Source organism: Electrona antarctica, assembly GCF_951216825.1.
Source record: "Electrona antarctica genome assembly, chromosome: 13".
Lineage (NCBI taxonomy): Eukaryota > Metazoa > Chordata > Actinopteri > Myctophiformes > Myctophidae > Electrona > Electrona antarctica.
The window spans coordinates 4,152,251-4,165,938 of NC_136794.1; the positions used below are offsets into that span (position 1 = coordinate 4,152,251).

General features: G+C 41.7%; 2 protein-coding genes across 3 annotated transcripts in view; one reads left to right on the forward strand and one right to left on the reverse strand.

The window, feature by feature from the left end:
* The window catches only part of cyp27a3 (cytochrome P450 family 27 subfamily A member 3), a 187,113-nt gene that overhangs the window by 48,862 nt on the left and 124,563 nt on the right, over positions 1-13,688 (forward strand). The gene's annotated exons all lie outside the window — the stretch shown is intronic.
* LOC306935581 (solute carrier family 15 member 2-like) overlaps positions 3,627-13,688 on the reverse strand; it is a gene marked incomplete at its 3' end in the record, with an annotated part of 37,244 nt that continues 27,182 nt past the window's right edge. Inside the window, exons 16-22 of the mRNA XM_079518680.1 lie at positions 12,604-12,771; positions 12,373-12,419; positions 11,069-11,179; positions 9,892-10,000; positions 8,862-9,005; positions 6,900-7,004; positions 3,627-3,863 (exon numbers count right to left, since the gene is read on the reverse strand). Of these exons, the coding sequence (XP_079374806.1) occupies positions 3,627-3,863; positions 6,900-7,004; positions 8,862-9,005; positions 9,892-10,000; positions 11,069-11,179; positions 12,373-12,419; positions 12,604-12,771 (921 nt within the window). The remainder of the gene's footprint in view (positions 3,864-6,899; positions 7,005-8,861; positions 9,006-9,891; positions 10,001-11,068; positions 11,180-12,372; positions 12,420-12,603; positions 12,772-13,688) is intronic.

Consider the following 13,688-nt stretch of genomic DNA (forward strand, 5'->3'; position numbering starts at 1 on the left):
TTGGATAAAATCTGAAGGAGTAATATTAGAAAATGTGTTTTACATATGTCGGCCTCCTGGTGGCGCTATAAAGAGCAGATGTGAAAAATTCCAGGCAAAGGTTTTTCCTTGGCCTCTAGGGAGTTGGCATACAAAGTTATCCACAGATCTGTGCAGTTAGAGGTAAAAACACTTTTCGGCGAGTTATAGCGCCACCATGAGGCTGAGTTGAAAATGTTCATGTGGCATTTCTTCCTCGGCCTAGTGGGAATGTGCGTGCACAATTTCACGGAAATCACACGATGTGTCCATGATTTGCAGCATTTTGTTTGAAACTGAGCACAGAAATCTGAAAGACCCGTTTCGTTCAATGGCTCTAGAGAGACTGTGTACCAATTTGTGTGATGTTTGGACAAAATCTGTAGGTGTACTGTCCAAAAACTTGTTTTGCACAAAGCGGCCTCCTGGTGGCGCTATAACAGGCCGTTCTGGAAATTCTGGGGCAGAGGTTCATCGTTGGCATCCAGGGGGTGTGTGTGCAAAATTTTACATCGACCGGGTTAACGGTGCCGGAGATTAGCTGTTCACAGACGGACAGACACACACACACACACACGGACGGACGGACGGACGGACACACGGACGGGCGGACGGAGTGCAAAACATACTCTCTCCCCATGCCTTCGGCCTGGTGGAGACAATGATGGGGGTGTGCGCAATGACGTAGTATGTGGCCGATGGGTTGCTACTGTAGGCTACAACTACCTGTACAACATCACATTAACGCATAGACCTGAAGACGATTCTTAAAAAATGTCTTCTAAATCCTAAAAGTTTTCTGAAAAACCTATGTTTCTATGTCAGTGGTACTCAACCTTCATGTCAAGGACCCCCAGAATTATCTGTATTTGGCTGCGGACCCCCCATCTGAAAATATGTAGTTCCCCCCCCCCCCCCCAAAGCAAAGATTTGAGTTAAAAACGTTTGCTTTGACAGAATATATATTCAAATATTTGTTCATGATTTTTCAAAAATAGCAGACCTACAAGCTCGTAACGTGGCACTCGGTGCCACGTTACGAGCTTGTAGATCTGCTATTTTTCAATAGCTAAAGTATAACATAATGCTTAAAACACAAAGGGGTCATCATCATCAAACCCGGAAGTTATGCAGGAACGCCTACTGAGTGGCAAAAAACTACTTTCTGGCCTTGACAGCCCGTACATCCGAACAGAAAAGTTGTATTTGATTGCATTAAATGACGATAAACGACATTAAACTCACTTTGTCACTAATTTTGCCACTCGATTTGCCACTCACTTTATGCATGTGCATACCCTCTATAGTGAGTTATGGGCCCCTGAACCAGTGTTGTTTTTGACAGCAAATGATCTTAGTTTTAGTCAGTCTTTTGAATAAATTTCATTTAGTTTTAGTCACATTTCAGTCACCTGAAATGTTCTACTAGTTAGTCCAGTTTTAGTCGACTAAGTGTCATAAGATTTTAGTCGACTTTTAGTTAAATCTACAGTTGATTTAGTCAACTAAAATGTGTTTTGACAGGCCTTTGACAAACCTTGATGTCGTTGTAATGGCAGATTTGACACTTTGGTTGCGTGCTGAACATAGTAGATCTACAAGCTCACAACACGTCACACTGTGATGTGTTGTGAGCTTGTAGATCTGCTATTTTCAGCATGCAACCAAGTTTAAAATGACTTACACTGCAGGATCTCTTGTCCACTAGTCCCTTCCCAACATTTTAGTCTAGTTTTTATTTGTTGACAAAGTTGTCAATATATTTAGTCATAGTTTTAGTCATCATAGTTTAGTTTTAATTTAGTTTCCGTCAGTGAAAAAAGGTAGTCTACTTGTAGTTTTAGTAGACGAAATCAACACTAGGTGTCACTGTTGTACTGTGTCAAACATAAAGCATTGAATTCTGAACTCTGCCAAGCCTTATATTGATATGTAGAGCAGTGGTTCCCAAAGTGGGGTCTGGGGACCCCCTGGAACTCCCTCAAGGACCCCTGGGGGTCCCCGGACCCCACTTTGGGAACCACCGGGTTAGACAATGTATTATGCTACAATCACTTCAATCACCAGCAGCTCAGCTTTTTTCTTCTTTTTTTTTTTTTACAAAAATACCGTCATATACACCAGATAATTATACCCCAGGGAAATGTCAGGAAGGTGTGAAAAAATAGATACTGTCCAAGCCTATATGGAAGCAAATCGGAACATGAGCTAAAAATGTATAGAACAAATACAAAATCTGTACATTAATACATTACATCTGTACATTAGCCTACTGTCATTCTACAGAGATACAGTACTTATTCCTTCATCGCCTACTTGTGTATTCGTAGTGCTATCTTGACCAGTGTTAGTAAAAGTCTGTGTTTTACTCATGATGAAAATAGCAGACCCGACAAGCTCAACTAACCCATCTGAGTCTTATAAGCCCTAACCACACCATAGGGCAGGGTTCCCCAATAGGCGGCCCGCGGGCCGCCCTTGTGGCCCCTGGAAGAACTTCCCAAAAAAAAAAGTTTTTTGTTTTGTTTTGGGGGGGGTGTCCCAGATATAAATGGCATTAAATGGGGGTCAGTAGGCTATACATGTCAAACTGGGCACCCCCTCAAGGACCACTGGTGGTCCCCGGACCACTGGTTGAGAACAAATTTTAATTAATTAATGAAAAAATAAAAAACCCAATTTTTCGCGCTGCGGACTCAGCCCCCAGCCTGGTTCCCTAGTCAAAATATGGCCCTTGAGGAAAATTTATTGGGGAACCCTGCCATAGGGTCACCATATGCAACTCCTTGGGTCCAAACGTTTGCAAGGAGTTAACGCTAAAACCGTCTCGACCCTTTGGTGTGGTTTGGGGCCATTGAATTCCATGCGTTGAATCACTATGGTCAGGGACAAATTAACCATTGGCCCAGTGGGGCCGTGGCCCAGGGGCCCTTCGGGGAAATTGGACCACACAGTACTGGGTTTGAGGCCCTGAAAAGGGCGTCGGGCGCACGTGCGCTATGGGGGCCCTGCAAAAATGACCGGCCCAGGGGCCCTGGTGGGGGTTAATCCGTCCCTGACTTTGGTCAACGTGGGTCAACGTTGGTGCAACATGACATGGGACACCGCAGGGACAACGCGGAAACCGTCTCGACCCTTTGGTGTGGTTAAGGGCTTTAGGCTAAACTCAGGCTTCAAAAGGTCTCAGAAGTAAAACACTCATATAGAGAAATATCAAACTGCCTCATCTTAAAAATTCACACAAACAAAAAAAGTCATTTAAAAAACAAAACAAATATTTCTTTTAAACACAGTGTAAAATTTCCAAAATGGCTGCCTACCACTAGTAAACAACAGCGCTCGTCGTGTCACTCGCGAACGATTAACCCATTTCGGGCGGGAACCCCTTTTGGTGTTTTAACCCATTTAGGCCTGACGTCGAAATAAAAAAAAAAAAGTATTGTGAAAGAATATATATTCGAAGATTTGTGCCGCATTTTCACGATTTTTCAACAATAGCAGACCTACGAGCTTGTAGGTCTGCTATTTTTCAATAGCTAAAGTATTACATAATGCTTAGTTAAAACACCAATAGGGTTCCCGCCCATGGGTTAAAAAGCAGAACCTGGTTACATTTTGGTGCTGCTCTCTGTTCTGTTCAGATGTAGGTCGTCGTCCGTTTGTTTGTTCTGCTTGTGGAAGTCGTCGTTGTCGTCGTCGTCGTCGTCTTTCGCCGTCAACTCCAGGTTGTTGTCCTTGAAGAGCTCCGCCTCATCGGGGTCGACGTATTTGTAGAAGTAGGCCATGATGGAGAAGATGATGCACACGGCCACCAGGAGTAGGGCAAACAACAAGAACTCCACCCACTGTGCCGACAAAGAGACATATGACTGTGATGTAGGGCATTCACTTCTAGTCATTTTTACTAGTTGCCTAGTTTACTAGTGACTAGTCTACTAGTTGTTTAACTACCCATTATGTAATTCTTTTTTTTTTTGTACATTCAAAAACTGTGTACATTGGTGACTATAACTAGAATCTACCTGATCTTGAGGCCTACAAAATCGGGGAACAAAAAAAAAACATTTTTTTTTTCTTATCAACTAGTCAACTAGTACCAACAAGGTTGACTAGTGGATTTACTAGTCGAGTAGTTGCTTAATGCCCTACTGTGATGGGTCTCGTATAAATAGTCGGGGATTATCATCAGAAGAATATAGTCCAATTTGGGAATACATTTCTTTATCAATGTGTTTGTAAAGGTGTCTAGCAGTGTTGTTTTCGTCAACTGTTTTAGTTGACGAAAAATGTCCCGTCGACTACCTTTATTCACTGACGAAAACTGAATGGAAACTAAATGAAAACTAAGCTATGATGACAAAAACTATGACTAAATATACTGTCGGTTTTGTCAAGAAATAAAAACTAGACTAAAATGTTAGGAAGGGACTAATCTGAGTTCTCAGAAGTTTTATTTTTCGCCACTAGGGGGGCGAGAAAAACAGGAAGGGACTAGTGGACAAGAGATCCAGTATAAGTCATTTTACACTTGGTTGCATGCTGAAAATAGCAGATCTACAAGCTCAGATCTACAAGCTTGTAGATCTGCTATTTTCAGCAAGTGTAAAAACAGTCATTACGACAGCATCAAGGACTAGATTTAGTCGACTAAAATCGTATGATATTTAGTCGACTAAAACTAGACTAACACTAAAACATTCCAGGTGACTAAAACTATTGAAGAGACTATGACTAAAACTAAAATCGAAATGTGCTGCCAAAAACAACACCGGTGTCTATAGTAACACAACAGACTCACAAAGATTGAAATTCAGTTTCCCTGCGAGAATTTGAGACAGCTGCTGAAAGGTTGGGTACCATTTACAAGATACTGTATATAAAAGGCAAAGTTTTCACATTTTCATTCTGCTTTAAGTAGCATGTGACGTGTCAAACTATAGGGGGATTTCATCATAGAGACACATGGCTGAGCCTCTAGTCTTCCTGGGGTCCTGAATAAAACTAAAAATACAATTTAAAATAAAAAATGGAACAAAATAAAAACAAATGGGCTACAAATTCACATTATAAAATCAAAAGAACAAATTCACAAATCACAGTTCACATTTTATGTGTACTAAGGTATCTCTTGATATTCTTTTTTAAAGTAATTTTGTTATGTATTGTAGATAAGATGTTTTTGGGCAGAGCATTCCAGAGAGTTATTGACCTATACCAGTGTGTTTAAGACAGTTTGGTGTTGTTTTTATTATCCATTCCAAGCATTTGTTTTGCACGAAAAAACACCCCTTGTGCTAAAAACAACCATAACCACATTTGCGCAAGTGGCTATGGCCCAAGGAGTGTTTTTCGTGCAAAATTAATGTTTGGAATGGATTCAGAATCATGAAAAACCCCTAGTTTGACACGTCACATGCTACTTAAAGCATAATAAAAAAATTAAAATGTTGCCTTATATAGGTTGTTAATCCAACTTTCAGCAGCTGTCACATATTCTCGCAGGGAAACTGAATTTCAATCTTTGTGAGATGTGTTACTAGACACCTTTACAAACACATTGATAAAGAAATGTATTGGTAAGAAATGTCTTCCCAGATTGTATTAATATCCCCTGACTAAAAGAGATGTATACAGTATGAGAATAGAAAACAGACTACAACACCTGACTGAACACAATTCACAGTATATTATTCACTATTTTGAGCCCTTATAAATCAGAAAAGTTGTACCTGTATTCTTAAATATCAAGAACACGTCTATTTGTCCAAACTGGAAATACGACTATATCATTATACCGTTTATTGAACTGAGACTTATGTTATTCCACCTGCTTTGCTGTAGTAATCAATCAATCTTAGTTTTGTTGCCATCTGGTGGACTATTGAAGGATTTGAAAACAATCTATGGTGAGACTACTTAGCAAAGGAAGAGGAATTTGCTTGTGATTCTACAAATGCCTTCTAAATCAGTGGTTCTGGAACCTTTTTCGTGCATTCCACTCATTTTCAACATTTTACTATGTCATTAATATACCTTAGAGCTGTTGTGTGGAAATAATAAAAAGTCCCCCCATTCTGTGTTTCCTAGAATTAGAGGTCTGAAAAAAAACACATCTTGATGATGTCATCAAGATGTGTTTCACCATGTTAATGATTTTTTTTCATACTTACAGTTCTATGAAACACAGAATGGGGGGACCTTTTTATTATTTCCACACAACAGCTCTAAGGTATATTAATGACATAGTAAAATGTTGAAAATGGGTGGTTTTCCCCTTTAAGGAGCCCTAAAATGTATTTGGTGAAAACAAGCCATATTCAACTGCCGAGAACTATAGAACGGAAGATTGAGGGCACAGTGTTTCTTCACCGGACGATGGGGGATACCCACGTCCTCCCCCTCCCCCCCAGACATTCACTGTTTGCATCATCAACAAACAAAAAATACATTCTGTGGGTCTCGGCAGATTAGCAACAACAATGGAAGTGACGGATTCATTATTTAATTACTGGCAGACTGCCAGTAATTAATGAATTCATTCTGCCAGTGGCAGATTTTTTTTTTTAAACGTGCCGCTGACCTTGTATATGTGCTATTTTTGAGAACCACTGTTCTAAACCACCGTTTTAACTCCTGGTGTCTACTGAAAAAACTTATGTTGGCGATATATACTGTATATATATACACACACACACACACACACACACACACACACACACACACACACACACACACACACACACACACACACACACACACACACACACACACACACACACACACACACACGTGTGTGTGTGTGTATATATATATATATATATATATATAGCTAAAATCTAAAATGAAGAAGAATTGATCGTTGTTCTGCAACGAGGACATACCTGATCCAGGCCCGCCCCTTCTGCCACGATGAGCACTATGATGTTCCCAAAGGCCACCGTGAGCAGCCAGCCAGCCTGGAGGACTGACTTCATGTTAGCCGGAGCCTAGAGAGAGGCCAGGGAGGGGAGACAACGTTAGGGTCAGGACTGACTTCATGTTAGCTGGAGCCTAGAGAGGCCATGGAGGGGAGACAACGTTAGGGTCAGGACTGACTTCATGTTAGACGGAGCCTAGGGAGGCCAGGGGAGGGGAGACAACGTTAGGGTCAGGACTGACTTCATGTTACCCGGAGCCTAGAGAGGCCATGGAGGGGAGACAACGTTAGGGTCAGGACTGACTTCATGTTAGCTGGAGCCTAGAGAGGCCATGGAGGGGAGACAACGTTAGGGTCAGGACTGACTTCATGTTAGCTGGAGCCTAGAGAGGCCATGGAGGGGAGACAACGTTAGGGTCAGGACTGACTTCATGTTAGACGGAGCCTAGGGAGGCCATGGAGACAACGTTAGGGTCAGGACTGACTTCATGTTAGCTGGAGCCTAGAGAGGCCATGGAGGGGAGACAACGTTAGGGTCAGGACTGACTTCATGTTAGCTGGAGCCTAGAGAGGCCATGGAGGGGAGACAACGTTAGGGTCAGGACGGGGGGTATCAGTCCTCTGCTTCTGATATCCCCAAAAGCAGAGTGGCTCAGGGGTAGAGTGGCCGGATGGTAACCGCAAGGTTGCCAGTTCGAACCCGGGCTCCCCCAGAGTTAGTGTTAAAGTGTCCTTGAGCAAGACACTGAACCCCTAATTGCTCCTGATGTGCTGGTTGGTGCCTTGCATGGTTTCTGCCACCATCGGTGTATGAATGTGTGTGTGAATGGGCGAATTGATGCACAATCTAATGAATCACTGGTGGAGATGGGTTTTATCCCTTCTTCTGGTGAGACTGAATTTCCTTTTGGGAAATGTATAGAGTAGACTGTCTGATATATCTTTGATAATATCACAAATTAACAATTTAATTAAAATGTATGTTAACCACGTTAACACTTGCATCCTTATGTTGGGCAAATTTGTCAAAACGTGTCAATCTTTTACTGTTAACTTATTTTATTATTAATTCTTTTTTTCAAAAATCACAATGCACTGTGAGCTTGTATATATCTGCTACAGTATTACCCCTATTAGTCTGAATTATAGACTACGTTTTTTTCCCAATGGAAATATCCTAAAAAACTGTGTCGTATTATAATCGAGGACTATAGACTATTTGACATTCAATGTCTTATTTTCGATACAATACTGGTACTGTATATATAGAGGGTTTAGATTGTTTTGTGCCCAAGACGTCTGTGGACGTCTTTGGTATTACCGCACGTGCAGTGCCCAAGACGTCTGTGGACGTCTTCGAAAAAAAAACACGTGGTGCCAAAGTTTGTGTTTTCGCCATTGAGAGCATGTGGGCCCTATTATGCGTGTCTTAAGTACCAGGTCTTATTACTTAACTTAAGACCTGGAGGCGTGATCAATGCCATTTGGCTATTCTGAGTGGCCAAACAGCATTGACCACGAATCCAGGTCTTAAGTTAAGTCATAAGACCTGGTACTTAAGACACGCAAAATAGGGCCCTGTGTCTCCACAGTCAGCTGAATAAAAAAAAATGAATGGATTTTCTAGGTGACAGTGATTTTCACCCACTTTTGCGTGGGCGCACAAAGGGCCCTATTATGCATGTCTTAAGTACCAGGTCTTATTACTTAACTTAAGACCTGGAGGCGTGATCAATGCCATTTGGCTATTCTGAGTGGCCAAACAGCATTGACCACGCCTCCAGGTCTTAAGTTAAGTCATAAGACCTGGTACTTAAGACATGCATAATAGGGCCCAAAGTGTTTTAAGAATCTATTCTAAACCCACACAAATTGAACCGTGCATTGGCCTTAGTGAGAAGCATAGTGTGTGAATTATAGGTCCGACCTGTGAGTAGGAGAACTCCAGGCCTGTGATGGAGAACATGACCTCTCCGGCCGTTATCAGGACATACTGGGGAATCTGCCACGCAATGTGCACGTCGTTGGGCTTCACATCCACCATCTTGTGGGCCTCCAACTTACCCGAATTCTGGAAGACAAAGATGGCCATAGTAAACACATGAGGGGAGTCTCTTTTTTTGCAGAGCCTGGGTTTCGATGCAGGGCGCTGATGGGACGCTTGTTTTACAGCGCCGGCTACTACTAGTAGGGCGGGGTTATATAACCTCACAAAAACTATGCCTAAACCTAACCTTAACCCATTTCGACCTGAGGCCGATTTAAAAAAAGTTCTCAGTTTTCTGAAATGTTTCTATGTCAGTGGTTCTCAACCTTTTTCATGTCAAGGACCCCCAGAATTATCTGTATTCGGCCGCAGACCCCCTTCTGAAGATATGTTGTTACAGGGACCCCCCAGAAGCTAATATTTGAGTTCAAACCGTTCGCTCCAAAAGAATATATATATATATTCAAAGATTTGCACCACATTTTCACGATTTTTCAAAAATAGCAGTCCTACAGGCTCGTAGCGCGGCACTCGGTGCCGCGCTATGAGCTTGTAGATCTGCTATTTTTCAATAGCTAGTTGACAAGAGATCCAGTATAAATAAAATAAGTCATTTTACACTTGGTTGCATGCTGAAAATAGCCGATCTACAAGCTCACGACGCGTTGTGAGTTTGTAGATTGGCTATTTCAAGTGTAAAATCAGTCATTACGACGGCATCAAGGCCCGCCAAAATACATTTTAGTCGACTAAATCAACTATAGATTTAGTCGACTACAATCGTATGACATTTACAAACACTAAAACATTTCGGGTGACTAAAGTGGGACGAAAAAACCAAATGAAAACTATTCAAGAGACTAGGACTAAAATCAATATTTGCTGTCAAAATCAACACTGCCGTTAACAGGAAGATAATGGTCTGATCACATAACAATTTTTGAATATCTCTCCACACTCAGTATCCTACCTCCAACACAATGACAGAGTAGGAGGCTCCAAAGTCTAGAAGGCCGAGGTCAAGTACGTTGCAATCGCTAGATTCCATGTGGGATGGACATACTTTGACATCTGGATACCTACAATACCAGAGGCAACAATGATGATTGATTGATTGAATATTGATTGATTGATTGAATTTTTTTATTTCACAGTATGTAGAGCTACATTTCGAACGAAAGCACAGGTCAATACAAAAACTGTTACTCTGGACACTTAGGCCTGACATCGAAATAAATAAAGTCTTCTGAAAGAATATATATTCAAAGATTTGTGCCACATTTTCACGATTTTTCAAAAATAGCAGACCTACAAGCTCATAGTGCGCCACTTGGTGGCGCACTATGAGCTTATAGATCTGCTATTTTTCAATAGCTAAATAATGCTTAGTTAAAACACAAACGGGTTCCCGTCCAGAATGGGTTAAGCACTCACACCTGTTTACAACAGGGTCCAGCATTTTCAATTAATCAGAGCATTTAGAGACGTACAATTATACACTTCTATAAAAACAGGAAATCATCATATAGATAAAGTTTTTTAAAAAAAGGGGGAAAGATATGTACAGTATGGGGGAAAATGGGGGACAGATTTAATTTTTTACGGGGGCCAGTTTCGAATTGCAGCCGTCCGCAGGTGCTCTTTGAGAGCGCGTTTTGAAGGAGTCAAGGGATTCACATGTCTTAATGGCTGTTGGTAGGGCGTTCCACATTTTAGTGGCATAGGAGCGAAATTAATTCAATCCCGAATGCGAGTTGAGGAAACAAACAACTGAATAAATTGTTTGGAGTGGTATCGTTATGTATCTATTATCTAATGAAGAAAAGCTAAGCTATAACATCAAACAATCAGTCTACCAAATACCAAATCATTGTTGGGAAAATAGCATTGTTGGGCGTAAGTTACAGTAAGTCTCAACACTGAAGTCCCACGTCAAATTCTAGTACAAGATTAACTCAAATAGTCAATAGTGTACGATCATTTCGATAATAGGCACATACAGTAGGCCTCATGGCCTACATAATTCATAACTTATATCAGAATACTCTCCCAGAATATAAATTAAAGATTTAAAAAGATACATTTTTAAATTATTTTGCCGTCAGTATAGTAGCGCTGTGTATACCGACTACTCCAGTCCTACTCACGTGTTCCTCGCCACGGTCCTGTTGTTAAAGGAGACACTATAGTTGGCACCCACTTCGAACATCTCCACTCCAACCGTTAGGGTTAGTGCCACGGGCTGTGTGTTGATGAACCTGTTTAAAACAGTGACATTGATGCTGATCAGTGAAACACCTGGGGTAATAGCCTACAGTATATAGAGCGTCCCAGTCCCGCCCCCTACCAGGGCCCAGGAAATGATTCCCGTTCATTTTCCTCAGACATTTCAAAAAGTATTTATTTAAAGACCTTTTAAGGTGGCCTTACACTAGCCGATTTTTTTCAATCTGAAATCTGACACCACACACTACAGGATAATCGGAGCGGGGCAGAGCAAATATCAAACATTATTGATGTTGATCGGGCCGATCCCGATCGCGCTTTGAGCGCCCCCGAGCAGATCGATTGAGTCGGGCACCCCCCGAGCGTCAAAAAATGCCTGATTATCGGCTAGTGTAAGGCCACCTTAAGTGTCGTACAAAGCAAACTCGAGTTGTGACAAATCATGACAACAAACACAATTCTTCGGGCCGAACAAATAATTAGAAAGAAGAAGAAAACGGCAGGTTACAACACTTTTTTTCTTTCTTTGTAATTATTTGTTTGGTCCAAAATATTGTGTTTATTGTCATGACTATTTTCACGACTGGAGTTGGCTTTGTACGACGCTTAAAAGGTCTTTAAATAAATACTTTTTGAAATGTCTATGGGGAAAAATGCATTGGGAATTATTTCCTGGGCCTGGCGTCGTCATGAAAGGGGGCGGGACTGCGACGCTCTATATGTGTCATTCAAGAAGATCCTGCTCTTAACTCTCAAGCTCCTAAATATCACATTCAGGGTCACGTGCACACATAGACATCAAAGGGGGCTTCAGCCCCTGCCCTTTTACCCAGTCTGTAAAACAACTGCCCTTTCCAGACCACGAATGCAGCATAATTTACTACATGGTGAAAGAAATGCAAATGCCACTCCTTTCCATGCCATGCCGGAAGGAAGGCAGCATTCAGGAGAATTGCTTTTTTTCTCTCCGAAGTCTCCTGAACTTGAACTTGAACACAGCATTTTGCGTTGAACAAATGTATTTAGAAATCCATGTCGTTACACACCGCATCCCCAGTAGCTAAAGACTGCTGGGTTGCGCCCCGAAAATAGCAGATCTACAAGCTCACAACGCGTCGCACTGCGACGCGTTGAGAGCTTGTAGATCTGCTATTTTTGTCCAAAAGTGCCCTTTTTTCAGCCCCTGCCTCTCTAACACTCTCTGCACGTCCAGATTATACTGTACCTCAAATGTGGGTCGCCATTGGAACTTTTCATTGTAACGTCTGTCACCTGCATTGTCGATAAAAAACAAGAACAACGACGCCAATATAAATGCAACGATGACTCAACATTGACAAAAGAAAAACTGTTGGTGTGTATTCACTCAGTGTGTCGAATTATCAATCTCCACCAAGCGAGTTTTAAACCCCAGATAAATAAATATGACTCTGTACATTAGGAAAGCTAAACTCACGAGTTTACACGCGATTCCGGTGCCTTCAGGAAATAAGATGAGAGTGTGGGCTTCCTGCGACGTGAAGGTCTGAGTGCACTCGGACGTTTCGCCAACGCCGAAGATCATATCCATGTTCACCACCTTGGAGGGTTGCCCTAATTGAAGCCTTACATATTCAGGAGGGTCCTGACGGGACACAAGAGAGGCCACGGTTAAACCATTTAGGCCTGACGTAAAAAAAAACTAAAAACGTTGGCTCTGAAAGAATATATATTCAAAGATTTGTGCTGCATTTTTACTTTTTTTCAAAAATAGCAGACCTACAGGCTCGTAGCGCGCCACTCGGTGGCGCGCTATGAGCTTGTAGATCTGCTATTTTTCAATAGCTAAAGTATTACATAATGCTTAGTTAAAACACCCCAAAATGGGTTTAATGATCAGCTACACATGGGGTTTCAACAGGTGGTCCGTGGACCACTGGTGGTCCGTGGAGGTATTGCATGTGGTCCCTGACCATGCATTTAGTAATTTGTTGATTTGTTTTAAATGTTCTTTTCTTTCCACTAGTTGAGAAACCGTGAACAGAATGACCTGGTGACCTATGATGAGTCCATCCATGTAGTTGGGAGTTGGGAGTTCAAGAAATTCAACAGAAAAAGGGAGTTAGAATCTCAAGAAGGGGGAAGTGCACCGTATTGTCTGGTTGAGTCATTATTATTATTAGGACATTAACAATACAGTAGTAGTCAACGGTTGAGAAACAGTGGGATGTGTAGACACATGGGATGCATAGCAAGTGTTAACTTACAAAAGCACTAATCTTAGCCCATATCCCCAACACAATAGTGGTCCCCAGTTTGATTCTAAGTCCCTCGTTCACAATCAGTTGAAAACCCCTGAGCTGCAGTGTGGTTGCGGTTCATATTATTAACTACGACAGTTCCTCCTCCTGCGAGCGAAAACAATCGCCAAATTCACATTAGGTTGCAGGTTGACAACAAAAGAAGTAAACATCATCTGTGGCATGGTTTTGGGAATACAAGGACAACTTTATTTAAAACTATGTGTTGTCAACTGGCAGCCAAAAGCTACAAGTTGATAAC